The sequence below is a fragment of the Crocodylus siamensis genome, chromosome 4 (assembly GCF_052110815.1).
Source record: "Crocodylus siamensis isolate JL-2025a chromosome 4, ASM5211081v1, whole genome shotgun sequence".
Classification (NCBI taxonomy): Eukaryota; Metazoa; Chordata; order Crocodylia; family Crocodylidae; genus Crocodylus; species Crocodylus siamensis.
This window is the reverse complement of record NC_143398.1, coordinates 236,962,958-236,976,879: the sequence shown is the minus strand read 5'-3', so window position 1 is coordinate 236,976,879 and position 13,922 is coordinate 236,962,958. Positions and strand designations below refer to the sequence as shown.

The 13,922-nt window shown below is 42.4% G+C and overlaps 1 protein-coding gene across 1 annotated transcript in view; it reads right to left on the bottom strand.

The window, feature by feature from the left end:
• HEG1 (heart development protein with EGF like domains 1) overlaps positions 1-13,922 on the bottom strand; it is an 88,549-nt gene that overhangs the window by 29,069 nt on the left and 45,558 nt on the right. The window contains exons 7-15 of the mRNA XM_090041733.1: positions 13,568-13,900; positions 12,634-12,960; positions 10,538-10,876; positions 9,733-9,825; positions 8,734-9,060; positions 6,520-6,864; positions 4,971-5,291; positions 3,609-3,950; positions 1,538-2,911 (exon numbers count right to left, since the gene is read on the bottom strand). Coding sequence (XP_089897859.1) covers positions 1,538-2,911; positions 3,609-3,950; positions 4,971-5,291; positions 6,520-6,864; positions 8,734-9,060; positions 9,733-9,825; positions 10,538-10,876; positions 12,634-12,960; positions 13,568-13,900 — 3,801 coding nt within the window. The remainder of the gene's footprint in view (positions 1-1,537; positions 2,912-3,608; positions 3,951-4,970; positions 5,292-6,519; positions 6,865-8,733; positions 9,061-9,732; positions 9,826-10,537; positions 10,877-12,633; positions 12,961-13,567; positions 13,901-13,922) is intronic.

The window sequence follows — 13,922 nt, the reverse complement described above, 5'->3', positions numbered from 1 at the left end:
AACCTTTAAAATGCACGTTTGTCTCTGGCCTTGGAGGCCAGTTTCATCAATACTTACTACTTTATGTAGTGCTGATGAAAGCAAGCCGCTGCCATGAACGGGACTAATGAAATTAGTAAATGCTACACCTTGTAGTGCTTTGCTCAGTACCTTTGACTTGAATTATGGATTATGTTTCCATTCTGGTAAAATACTTGACTGAACAGACTTACTTGTGAAGATGAGGAGATTAACAACAGAGGGAAATTAAATCATTCATCCTGCAGTCTTTTTGTTATACTAACACCTTCACATCCTCCTTCTAGTGCACTGCACACGTAGCCCCAGCTACCTTTCCTCAACCCCGCAAGGATGAGTAACTGCTCCAAGCTCATTCCTAGAAAGAGCTTTCCTTTAGCAAAGTGTGAAGATGCCTGCTTGGGCCAAATGATGCATTTGGATTTTATGAGGCAAATTTATTGCCAAAGTTACACTATTCCCCCTTCTAATACCATTCATTATTCCATGTTCTGGAATTATAAGCAATGACAATCAATGCAGAAATTTTGCCTAAACTTTTCCCAACTTCCTTTCAATACCGGCTGGTTGTAGGTATAGACAGCAAAGATAAGGTATGTGGCCTAAACCTAGCTAACAAGAAGTGGCAGCTCTTTAAAGAGAGATTATTTAGCAAGACAGAAAGTGATCATAGGTCTAATATGAGGACACATTCCAACAAGCATACCAATGGCTAACCAACTGTCTTTTCTCATGGACAACCATAGCATATTTACTCACATACCACACATACTTCTCCCCAAAAACATAGCCCTCCAAAACTGGGATGCATGTCTTCTAGAGTGAAACTGTTTTTCTGTCTGAACAGCCCCCAAAACGGCTTCTGCTTCTTTTACTCCTTCCCCACCACAGCTGGTGGCATGGAAGGAGGAGAAGCAGCTGTTACAGTTTTAACCCTTTTTACAGCCACTTGTGAACTGGCAGTAGTTTCTGCCAGATTAGCCTATTTGACAGCAGCTGTGAAAAGGTTAAAACTGTAATATTTCTCTTTTTGCGTGAGCAGGAAAAGGAGGACGAGTGAGCTGAAGAGTACGCTCTGGTCCCTGCTCCACGTCGAAAATATTTTTATTTCTTCATTCTGCCTTCCCAAATGTATGTCCTACTTGGGGGCAGGTGGTATGCAAGAAAATGTGGACTATTTCTATTTGTAAAGAGAAGTTAAAAAAACACTGATTCTCAATTAATAAAGAGAACTGTTTTGCATTTTCACAATTTCCACTGAATGTTGTCACTAAAGCTTTTGCTACTATTTCCACCAAAACTTTAAGCATTTTTTCAAGCAGCTCTGCATAAGAAGACTACTATTAAATCCTCACCTTTTGTATCCAATCCTTAAAAATCCAGGTGATTAAGACTAAGGCCCAGGTCTGAAAAGGGAATTAGGCACCCAACCAGGCACTGGTACTAGTATCAGGGCTGCACTTGATGCAAATATTTATTCTATATGACAGGTTTCTGTGTAGCACTTTAGATGCTTTACCTGTTGTATGAGAAGATGTCACTGTGGTGGTAGTTAAAGCAACAATAGTTGGCTTGGTAGCAGCTGTCAAAGAACTAGGAAACCCAGCAGTGGTTTTGCTAATGGAAGTTGCTTCGGAAAAATGAGTAGCCGGGATACTTTCTTTGGTGAGTTTACTACTAGCTGTGGTGCTAGCTTCCATCGCTTCTGTAGTTATTCCAGTGATGGAGGCCAACTTTGTGGGTGCAACAGTTTGAACTCTTGGCACTTCTGTAGTTGCAGAATGACCCGTAGTCAGCCCAAGAGTTGCACGGTGTGTCACAGTGCTGGATTTCTCTGTTGTTAATTCCACGACGGGGAAGTCTTCCTTCCGACTTGTTGGACTTGGCAAGGTAGTGGTTGATTCGTTTGTCCTCTCCGTACCCATGCTGAGACTCACAGTTGTCAAAAACGAAGGTGTCTTTTCAATACTGTCCCCTGTGGCAACGGAGGCTGCCCCCACGGTGCTCTCTGTCATAAGCGAGGAAGTTGGCATGAATGCTGAATGGTTAGCAAGGTGCTCTGTGGGTGTAGTTGGAAAAGGAGGCAATTCTGTGGAGCTGAAGCCAGTGCTTTCCTTCAACGGGTTTGTGCTACTGTGATTGTCGTATTCTCCAGGCAAACTCCCAGAAAACACAGCTGTGGACGGCTCCCCCCCATCTGTCGCTTCTGTTGTAACCGTGGACGCACTGGTTTGAGAGCTGTCATTGGAGTGAACTGATGAAGATTGTGAAGAGAACGAAGGTGATGAGAATGAGAATGATGATGATGCTGTGACTGGTGAGGAAGTAGGTAAAGATGATAAAGGGAGAGGTGGAGGCGATGTTGATGGCAAGACTGACAAAGTTGGTGGTAGAGATGATTGTGATGTTGTGAACAAAGGAGGGGGTGCTGGTGTTGATGAAGGTGATCGATAGAATGAAGACACTGAGGCAGAAGATTGAAACCCTGACGAAGATAACGATGAGCTGCCAGTTGGTGCTGATTCAGAGCCAGTATAAGACAGAGTTGTGTTTTGTATCCTGCCTGTTGAAGAGTAAGTTGGAATTTTAGAAGAATAAACGAGTAAAGGTTCAGTAGAGGGCTCCATGACGGTCCCATCACTTGATGATACATTATTTTCTCTACTCTGTGACACAGATGAGGCCTGGGATATACTGGAAGAGTTGGAAGATTCTGTAAAAAAAGTGGAACTTTCTGATGAGTCCGTAGAAGTGCTGTTACTTGATATAGATAATAACGTCCTTTCCCCGCCTCTGCTGAATGTGGTTGAACTGTACATGCTGTCCGTTCGAGAAGCGGAGGTCCGTTTTTCTGTGTCAGTGCCACTGATTGGCTGATGGCTACTTGCAATACCTAGAATTAAAAATAAAGATCAATTAAAATGGTGGTGATCTATATCAAACAATACTGCCATTTTATTCAAATAATTAGTCTGATTATAAAATTACCAGTCTGCATATTAGTCCATCTACAACACCAATTTATACGGTGGTGATCTGCCAGTAAACTCTAGATGTTAGCATGCAATACATTTTGCAAAGGTAACTATGGGGTGACAGTCAAGTTGTCATTTTTTATCACTTTCTAAAGTTTTAATCTCAAACTCTTGCAGCACTGAGTCCCACATGGTAACTGTGTCCTAATAAAACATATTGCCTTTTAATATAATGTGATCACTGCATTCACTTTTCTTGCATTTTATGGAAGCTGAGCAGGTAAACCCATTTGTCCTTTTCCTGATTCATAATTTATCCCGTAAGAGTGTGGTATACTTAAGATATACTTAAGGTATACTCTCTTCCTCTGTTCCAAATTAAATAATACCAATCTTCAGGGACTGATGTGCTTTCGTTTAGAAAAATCTTCAGGCCTCCATAGGAAGAAAAGATTTTCATGGGCATTGCTTTAAGTTAGTGTGTGCAAAACAAAATAATGCCATATAAAGGAATTCCTTTATTTGGCATTATTTTGTTTTGCACACACTAACTTAAAGCAATGCCCATGAAAATATTTTTCTCCTTCACAAGGAAATGTATATACAAAAGCTTACTTGAAGCATCGCTCTGGAAAGAAGAATAAGTTGGTATCTTGGAAGAATGTGTAAACAAGGTCTCCGTAGAAAGCCCAGTTAAACCCATGTCATCTGCTGAAACATTCATCTCTTTGGTCTGTACCTCTGAAAACGAATGAAATAATTCTGAGGAATTGACAATTTTTGTATAGGAAGTGGGGCGCTCTGTCGTATGGGTAGATGTGCTATTTGTAAGAGACTGTGATGTCCTTTCTTCACTTTTGGTTAATGTAGCAGAAGCATATGTGCTGTCAGTATAAGGACGGGAAATCCTTTCTTCTGTACTTGAGCTGCCAAGTGACTGATGGCTTCTTCCAGTTGCTGAAATGGGATGAAAAAGTAGAAATTATTGTTATTAGTTCCAGATCAAATGGCATTTGAGAGTTCTGCACCAGTTTTCAGCTGAAAAAATAAGGCCAGACTAAATCCCACATGCAACTCTATCTATTTAAGAGTTCCTGTAGATGTGCGGGGGGGACGTGGAGGGGGGTGCTCTGACATGCTGTAAATACAGCATGTCAGAGAAGACTCAATTAATCTAATTATCTGATCAGCATGCTCCTGCAGCTTCCATGCCTTGTGTATTAGCATCCCCACACTTCAAAATTGTGGGGGGTGCTTTACCTAAAGCTCATTCGATGAGCTTTAAAGCACCCCCACCACCACTTTGAAGCACGGGGATGCTGACACACAAGACGCCGCAGGAGCTTTAGTAAGAGTTGCTCTGAGCTGCACTAATTAAAGCGCCACCCCGCCTACCCCTGGAGCATGTGTAAAAATATGGTAAGTGTCCATTGATCAGGACCTTCCTCAGCAGGTTCCTCTAAAGATGAAAAGTATAGACACAATGAGTGTCATTAACATTGTAATGTTGCTTTACAATTATTAAAGTATAAGCCAAAGCTATGGGGAGATAAACATTTTCCTACAGTAAAAAGATACCGTCTACTCTTCTGCTTTGCTAGCTTTCTAGTCCATACCAACTGCTGCATATGTGGTATGAAAGAACAGACCTGTTCCAGCAGCGGTCAAGTTCCCAAACTTTGCTGGCCCACAGACAATTCTATTGAGCGAGTAGCATGCTGCAGGCAACATCCAACTTTGCTCTCCCTGTCAACTTGAACAAATATGCATGTGGCAAAAGCAAAATTTCTTGTGGCCCTATGCAATATGAGAAAGTCTGGAGCCCATACACTGGGGATTACTGCATTCGGGCTCATTAATACCATTGCTGGCAAATGCACTAGCTTTGAATTTGCTGGTCAAAACAGATTCACAACGGGGAAGAGGGAGAGAATGTTTGCCTGATCAAAATGCGATTGCTGAGTTCAGGAAACTCACTGGAGGGATCCTCAGTTTCAGAGGAATAAGTTGAGGCCTTGGAAAAATATGGATGCAAAGACTTAGTTGAAGGCTCAGTGAAACGCGCATCATCCCTTGATGAAGAATTCCTTCCTTCAGTCAGCACTTCTGAAGGTGAGATTCGGGTTGAATCTGAATACTTGGCCGTAATCGTATCAGTAGCAGAAGCCTCTGTTGTCTCTGTGGCTATGCTGCTGCTAGTTCCAGACTGGGGTGTCCTTTCCACACCTCTGCTGAATGTGGCTGACATGTATGTACTCTCAGTAGGGGAACTGGAAATCTTTCTTCCTCCATCTGAAACTGTATATTACACATACATATTATTGAATGGGTTCCGATGGCTGAAAAAAATCCATATGCACATCTGAAACAGCAGCTATATTAACCTATTGAAACATGTGGCTTAAATTTTTATGATTATTCCAGAGGAGAAAAAAAGGGGCAGCGATGGAACCTGACCCCGGAGAAAATTCTCCTGGCATAGGGACGCAGTCAGCACACTTAGTGAACTTCTGTGCCAGCTGTCTCACTCATAACCAAGAAGGTAGATCACTGGAGCCATATTAGGCTAGGGAGGTGGCAGTGAATGTCTGAACTGCATCTATTCCCAGGGGATGAAAATTCCCACAAGGAGACACACGTTAGAGCAGCCCTAAAGCTATTCTACCTTCTGCTACCATGCCAGGCCCAATGCAAATTCACCATGAAAACTCAGGAAGTTGAATTTTTCTTCCTGGCAGTCTCCCTTTCCCATGTGCAAGCAAAGCTCCCCGTGGGAGAGATGTTGAGCTTTTTAACTCAAGAACCCTTAGAGGTATTGGCAGCTTTCTCGAAAAAGCAGATCAACAAGCATGGGAACGGTGACACTAAAGGGAAGTTTGTAATTACAAGTAGTCAACTTGGGAACTAGACATCTTTACAGGTACAGTGTAGATGTTAACCACCAGGACTGCATGCCTCATCCAATCCTGCTAGCTGGTCAAGAATCACTGAAGGCCTCAATCTCCCCTCTTATTCATGCCAAGCAGTGGTTTACTCTGGGAACCATTCACCAAAAGAAGCTACTACCTACCAGGACATGTGTAATGAAAGCAGATGCTGGTGGCACTATATAGCGGAAGACTAAAAGAGCCTGTGATTAAAACCTTCAGGGCCGCACAGAATGGAAACAGGAATCCAGCAGTTAGGGCTCCAGCTTGCCATGTTGGAGATCCAAGGTTCAAGTCCTGCCACAGACTTCCCTGGTGGCCTGACATACATTACTTGGGCCTAAATTCCCCATCGGTAAACAAGGACAACAGCACTTCCCTACTCCACAGGGGAGTTGCAAAGACAAGCACATTAAAGATCATGAGATGCTTGGATATGATGGCAATGAGAGTCGCGTGATTACATCTCACAGGGAGAAGTCTAAGTTATTAAAGGGTAATTTATTCTTTAATAAAAGGACTGACTCAGCTTTTTGGAAGGGAAGGCATTATTTTCTTTTTATAATGTGCAATAACAAGCCGGGAGTGACAAAGCCCACCTGAAAGATTAGCTGATGAAGATGAATAACTCGGGACCTTGGAAGGATGTGTGAGCAAAGTCTTGGTTGAAAGTTGGGTGAAGTCCTCCTCCCCTGATGGGACACTGCTTCCCTTAGACTGTGCTAAGGAAGATGAAGACGGGCTTAGATCTGTCAAGTCAGTATTTGCTGAAGTAGAACTGGGACTTTCCATTGTATCGGTCAAAGTGCTCCGGTCGGTTAGAGGCCTTAATGTTTCTTCACCTCTGTTGGAGGTCGTTGAAATGTAAAAACTGGTGGTGGAAACTCTAGAAGTGCCTTCTTCAGTAGCTGAGACACTAATTGATTGATGGCTGCTTCCAGCGGCTGAAACATAACAAGGAAAAACAATTTTATGCATATGAGCATATAGACAGATGGATGAGTTTTCCTTCAATACCACCCATATGCAGACATCATGAATAGGGATATTAAAATTAAGAAGTTTTCAATCTGGAAATAGTGATATTGTGGAATAGATGGAATTCTTGCAAAGAACTGGCATAAGACATGAGAAAAGCAAGAAAAACAAGCTGTGGAATCAATGAGCTATATGCTTGACTTCACCATTCAGTCCCCTGGTTTTGCTCTCCATATTACTGGTCCCTACATCTGTTATTCAAACTACAGAAATGACTGGACTTGATTTCAGAGGGGTAGAATACTACGTAAGGGAGAAAGATTAAAAATACGTGGGATCACTGAAGACTGAATTCCTTTTCCAGTATAGAAGAGCAATAACCATCATATTAAATACTTCAGAAAATACAACCAACTCAATATAGCCTTTAATTTGATGGTAGTGGCTACAGCATAAGCCAGGAACTCAAAAGAACAGAATTAGAGAAAATGAGGGTTGAAGGGACCTCAGGAGGTTACGTCTAATCCAACCCTCTGCTCAAAGCAGAACCGTCTCCAACTAGATTGTCCCAGCCCAAGCTTTGTCTAGCTGGGTCTTAAAAACCTCCAAAGACAGAGTTTCCACCACCTCTCTCGATAACCTTTTCCAGTGCTTTATTACCCTCCTGGTGAGACAGTTTTTCCTAATATCCAACCCAAACTTCCCTTGCTGCAACGTGAGCCCATTGCTCCTTGTTGTGTCATCTGCCACCACTGAGAACAGTCCAGCTCCATCCTCTCTGGAGCCCCCCTGCAGGGAGTTGAAGTTTGCTATTAAATCCCCCCTTGATCTTCTCTTCTCCAGACTAAATAAGCCCAGCTCCCTCAGCCTCTCCTCATAAGGCATGTGCCCTACCCTCCCTAATCATATTAATTGCCATCTGCTGGACTCTCTCCATTTTGTCTACGTCATTTCTGTAGTGGGGGACCCAAAACCGGACATGACTCCAGATGTGGCCTCACCAGTGCAGAACACAGAGAAAGAATCACTTCCCTCGATCTGCTGGCAACACTCTTACTAATGCAGCCCAGTAAGCCGTTAACCTTTTGGTCTAATCCTTCAATTTGTCAAGGTCTCTCTGAATCCTAGCCCTGCCCTCCATCCTATCTACTGCTCTGCCCAGCTTGGTATAATCTGCAAACTAACTGAGGGTGCACTCCATCCCATCTTCCAGGTCGTTGATAAAGACTGACTCCAGGACTAACTCGTGGGGCATCCATTCAATACCAGCTTCTAACTGGACATTGAGTCACTGACTACTATCCTTTGAGCCCAAGGATCCACTTAGTTTTTGATCCACCTTATAGTCCATTCATCCATTCCTGTACTTCCTTAGCTTGCTTGCAAATAATCCAAGCCCAGCTTTGCTGTATGACATTTGGAAAAATCACTTAATCAGTCTCTACGGTATTATATGGCCTTCACCTATAAAACCATGAGAATAAGCTTAAAACTTTTAGTCAAACAATATTGTGCGACTAAATGAACATTCAATACATTCAGGAAAATTTATCTAGAAAGGTTATGCTCAATGTTTAAAAACAAAACATCAAAGTACTATTTTTTTTCATTGAAAAATGGAAATATTCCAGGGGAAGGAAAACTAGCACCACGCTCCAACAGCCTCTAACAGCAAGACTTACCAGGCCTATGTAGTTGTAATACATTTTGAGATGGACAGAACAAGTACTGCAGAGGTGCAAAATATAATCACAGTCGTCCTTTACTTAAAATAAAATATTTGGTTTATGAAGAGCTTTCAAAATCATTTTAAAACCTATTAAAAAGCAGCTCACCTCTTGAAGTATTTTCTGGAGTGGAGAGGGAATGTGTAAGCAAAGGATCCAATGAAAGGTCTGTGAAATCTGTGGCACGTAATGGACTATTAGTTTCATGGGCCTGCGTTACAGAAGATATAGACGAAGACTGCGTCAGCTCTGAAGAGCCTAACATTTCAGTACTAGACACAAAGCTTCCTCTTGCATCAGAAGGTGTGCTGGTGTTTGTTAGAGACAAACTCCATTCCACATCTCTTGTGATTGTTGCTGACCTGGTGATAGGAGAATCAGAAGTCCTTGTTTCTGTATCTGAAATACTAATTGCCTGGTGGCTGCTTCCAAAGACTAAAAGAGAATAAGGAAAACTGCTTTATGCATGCAGAAATTATGAACAGATGGATGAGTTTACTCCCAGTAATGCCCAGTACCCACAAATATAAATCATGGGAAGTATTCAGACTGGAGAAAAGGCAAATTTGCTAAGACATAACCCTTGTCATGCAGGTACACTTGCAATTAAAAACTCGCAAAAAAAGAGAGAAAAAGCCATGAAAAATAAATGTGTGGAACCAAGAAGCTGTGTGTTCAACTTCGCCCTCTGCACTCCATGCTGCCGGCGCACAAAAAATGATATACCTATAAAAAGGCTTGGAATTATATTCAGCAGAATCGCTAAGCTGAATAATTTAGAAACATGCACCAACTGATATTGGACTCTTCCAAAAATCAATATCCAAGTACTACAATTTCTAGATTCACAATTTGCATGTGTTTCCTGTAGAAAATTGCAACTAACCGCTGAGAGCAACACATCAAAAAGTTTTCAGCCTTGAAATTTTCCACTGAAAATCTTTGCATGACTGAGAAATGTTTTGAAATGTAAAGGAAAGTGCTACATAACCAGAACACACAATATTTCCCCCTTTTTAAAAAAATAAAAATGAGCAGTTGGTATAAGAATGTTTTAAGTAATCTTTAAAGCACTGGAAAACAACAGACATGGTCTCAACCTCTCACCTGTGGAAACATTTTCTGAAGCAAGGCTGAAATCTGTAAGCAGGGCAGGATCTGTAGCATTGAATGAGGCATTCTTCATTCCTGTAGTCTGGGCTGTAGAAGACATAGATGAGGACTGGGTCACATCTGCAGCGCTGGATAATTCAGCAAAGGGGGAGTTTTGTGTTGCATCAGATCTGCTGCTCTCTGTTACAGATCGTAACATCCTATCTCCCCCATTTGTGGAGGCTGCTGAAATGTATGCGCTAGTCGTATGAGACCCAGGAGACCTTTTCTCTGTACTTGAGATGTTAATTAATTGATGGCTGCTTCCAGTGGCTGAAACATGATGAAGAACATTTATAATGCCATATAATTAAAGTCAAATGGATTTATCTTCCAAAAACTCCCAGGCGCAGATATTGCTTGTAGGAGTCTTAAAATACATGTATATTCAATATCAAATGTGTTAGTTTAAAACATGGTAAATCCTGCATGCCCATGTGTGTGTTTGTGCATGTGTAGGTCCATCTGTCTTTTAATGGAGAATACACACATGAGCATGTGCATGCAAACACAAAGACACACATGCACCCCAAATTACTGCTAGCCCAAAAGTGGAAACTGTTTGACATAGAAACCACCTCCAATGTGCTCTAATAGAATATAATGCCTATACTTACAGGGCTGTGAAAAAGTGCAACGTAAGTACAAAATACAATATTGGTCTTCCTTTATTTGCAAAAGTATGCATGTCGTATGAGAATGATTTAAAAATAATCTACAAAACTTGTAAAATGACAAGCATGTGGATTGACCAACTAACCTGCAGAAGCACCTTGTGAATCAGAGTGAAAATGCGTTGGCATGGGATCTGCTGAGGACCCAGTGAAATACGTGACTCCCAACGTAACTTTTCCTTCATTAGTCTCTGCTCTAGCAGATATAGAGGAGGTCTGAGTGACATCTGCAGAGCTGGGCATGTCAGTGCTAGAAGCGGAGCTTTGTGCTGCACTGGGGGACAGGCTGCTGTTTGTTAGAGATTGCAATATCTTCTCCCCAGCTCTGGTGAATGCTGTTGAAATAACCATGCTGGTGGCATGAGGATCAGAAGTCCTTTGCTCCACCACTGAAATGTTAGTTGGTTGCTGGCTGCTTTCACTTTCTGAAATATCATAAAGGAAAACTGGTTTTATGCTTATGAAATTATAAACAGATGGAGGAGTATCCTTCCAATAATGCCCAGATGCAGGCAGTGTAAATATGGGTATTAGATACGGAAGGAGTTCAAGCTGGAGAAAGAACAGTATTTTAGAAAAAGCCTGAATATTTTATAATTCAGGAACACATAAAATGGATTGCTTGTAAAAAAAGAATAAAGCCACCAAAAGTGACAATGAAAGCAAATTAAATGCAAAGACTCGGATGTTTAACTTTACTGCTCAGTTGCAGGGCTGTGCACTCTATGCTGCTAGCAGTTAAACATTACAAGCTTCAGAAATGTTTTTAATCTAATATAGTATGGATACAATACCAAATAACCTCAAGATATTTAACCACTTGTGACTTGGGATTCTGAGGTCAGTGAATACTGAACATCTGTACAGCTGATCAAGAACCACAAACTTTATATTGCGTCTCAAAGGACATGAGTTCATGGGGCATTAAGCATGAATTACTGATGACTACACTTAGTTCATGGGAAGCAGCACAATGCAGAGAGTACAGCACAGGGCAGGAACTCAACAAACCTGAGTTCAAACCCCAGTTTTGCTATGGGACTGTGCAGAAACTGCTCACCAGCGCTCTTTTTTGTACCACGGGATGTTTATACAGATGCTCGGAGAGTGGAGGGGAGGTGCTTTTAATTACAGTAGCTCCAAGAGCTGCTGTAATTAAAGCGTCGCCACATCTCGTATATCAGCATCCCCGTGCTTCAAAACGGCAGTGGGGGCGCTTTATCTAAAGCTTGTTTGGCGAGTTTTAGATACAGCGCCCTGCCGCCCTTTGGAAGCACAGGGACACTGATACACAAGACATGAGAGGCTGCAGGAGCGCAGTAATTGCCAGTCTCCAGCAGACTCGGTTAATCGAGTCTGCTCTGACGCACTGGAATGACAGTGCATCGAAGCAACCCCCCTGCTCGTGGAGAGGCACCCGTAGGTTGTTACACTAGAGCAGGGGCAGGCAATTATTTTGGACGGAGGGCCACTTACTGAGTTTTGGTGAGCCATTGAGGGCCACATGATAGGCAGCGAGGGGCAGATAAATATTCATTTTCTAATTTTTTTTAGGGGCCCCATGGGCTGGATAGAATGGCCTGGCGGGCCACATCCAGCCCCCGGGCTGCATTTTGCCCACCCCTGCACTAGAGTCAGAAACCATAGCCAAAGATGGTCAAAAACTTTACAGTCAAAACCGGTTTTGGTAGAAAAACGGGGCTTTGCCCAAATGAAAAGTTTTCGTAGGAATTCTGGGCAAAACTCTAACTAAAGTTATCTCTAAGTTGCAGTCAAAGTTATACGCGTAGCTTGTTTTCATGTGCTTGAGACTGATTAAGTGCATCAGGTCGGCATCAAATAACAACGTAGCCACAGCAGCACAGAACTCACCTAGACAGCTTACAGTGAACTCATATACATACCCATGAGCTGCAGTCAGACCCTGCCTGGAGCAGACATACCTACTAGATAACACTTTAAAAAAAAAAGAAGAGTTTTTCCCTTTTAACCCCATTTTCTAACAAGCCCTTCCATACCTGCAACTACTGAAAAATGGTGTGAGCCTACAGAAAAGTGCCATGCTTGTGTAAAATATAATATTAGTGTTCCTTTATTTGAAAAAAACCCAGCAAAGTTATATATTTTGTATACAAAGCATTTTTTTTAATAAAACAAGCAGCTGGTGGGCTGAGATGCTCACCTGGAGAAGCGCTTTCTGAAGGAGGATGGGAATCTGTTGAACGCTCTGCAAAGCCTGGGGCCTGAGAGGATATGTTAAATCCCTGGGTCTCTTCTGCAGCAGATACAGATGAAGGCTGGATTACATCTGAAGCACTGGACATTTCAGCACTAGAGGTGGAGCTCTCTGTTGCAAACAAAGGCTTGCTGCTGTGCGAGAGAGATCGCAATGTCCTTTCTCCAGTGCCGGTGAATGCAGTAGAAAGGTACGTACTGGTGGTATCGTAGTCGGAAGTCCTCCTTTTTTCCAATGCAGACATGCTAGATATTTTGTGACGACTTCTGCTGGCTAACATAAGACAAAGACAAATTTCAATACCTTAGGCAAAAAAAATAAATGGATGAGTTTCCTCCCGGTAACACCATGGGCAGACAGCACTGGTGTGGCTATCAATTACAAGAACTTTTCAGGCTGGGGAAAATGCTCATTTGGAAAGATATGAATCAATTATATTTGGGAACATATGGATTACAGATTGCAAAAAAGATACGCTTAGCTTCCCCGTTCAGTTCAGGAGCTTTGCACTCCATGCTGCTGTTGGCACTTACAGGAATCGTAAGACTTTAGAAATGCCTGGAATTAAATTCAGAGTGGGTGGAAGACTGAATAAGAGACCTTTCTTAAAAGCGTACAACTCAGAGGTATTAGCTCTGTGGATATTGGATTCCTTCGCTGGCCCAGCTGATCAAGAACCACAAACATTACGTCAGGTATCTGTGAGAGCAACAGAAGTTCAGCATAGCCGTAAGTGGGAATTGCTGAACTCCATTCATGGGAAGCAACCCGATCCCATAGGACAGAACCCGGAAGGGACACATACATTCAAATCCCAGCTTTGAAGAGTGATGGTGGGGAAATTTTGTAAATCAGCAAGCTGGTGGAGTGATACGCTCACCTGTGGATGCGCTTTCTGAAGAAGAGTTAAAATCCATAAGCAAAGGATCTGTTGAGGGCTCTCTGAAATTTGTGACGTCCGGTGAAATATTTATTCCATCAGTTTCTGCTATAGGAGATGCAGATGAGGACTGGATTACATCTGACACGCTGCGCAGTTGAGCACCAGAGCTGGAGCTGTGTGTTAATTGAGAAGGCTGCTTGCTGCTTGTTGGAGACAGAAACATCCTCTCCTGTGTTCTGGGGAACGCTGCTGAAACAGATGCACCGGTGACACCAGAATCAGGAATCCTTTCTTCTGTTGCTGACGTTCTGACTGCTTGGCTTCCACTAGCTAAAACGTGATAAAAGACCAA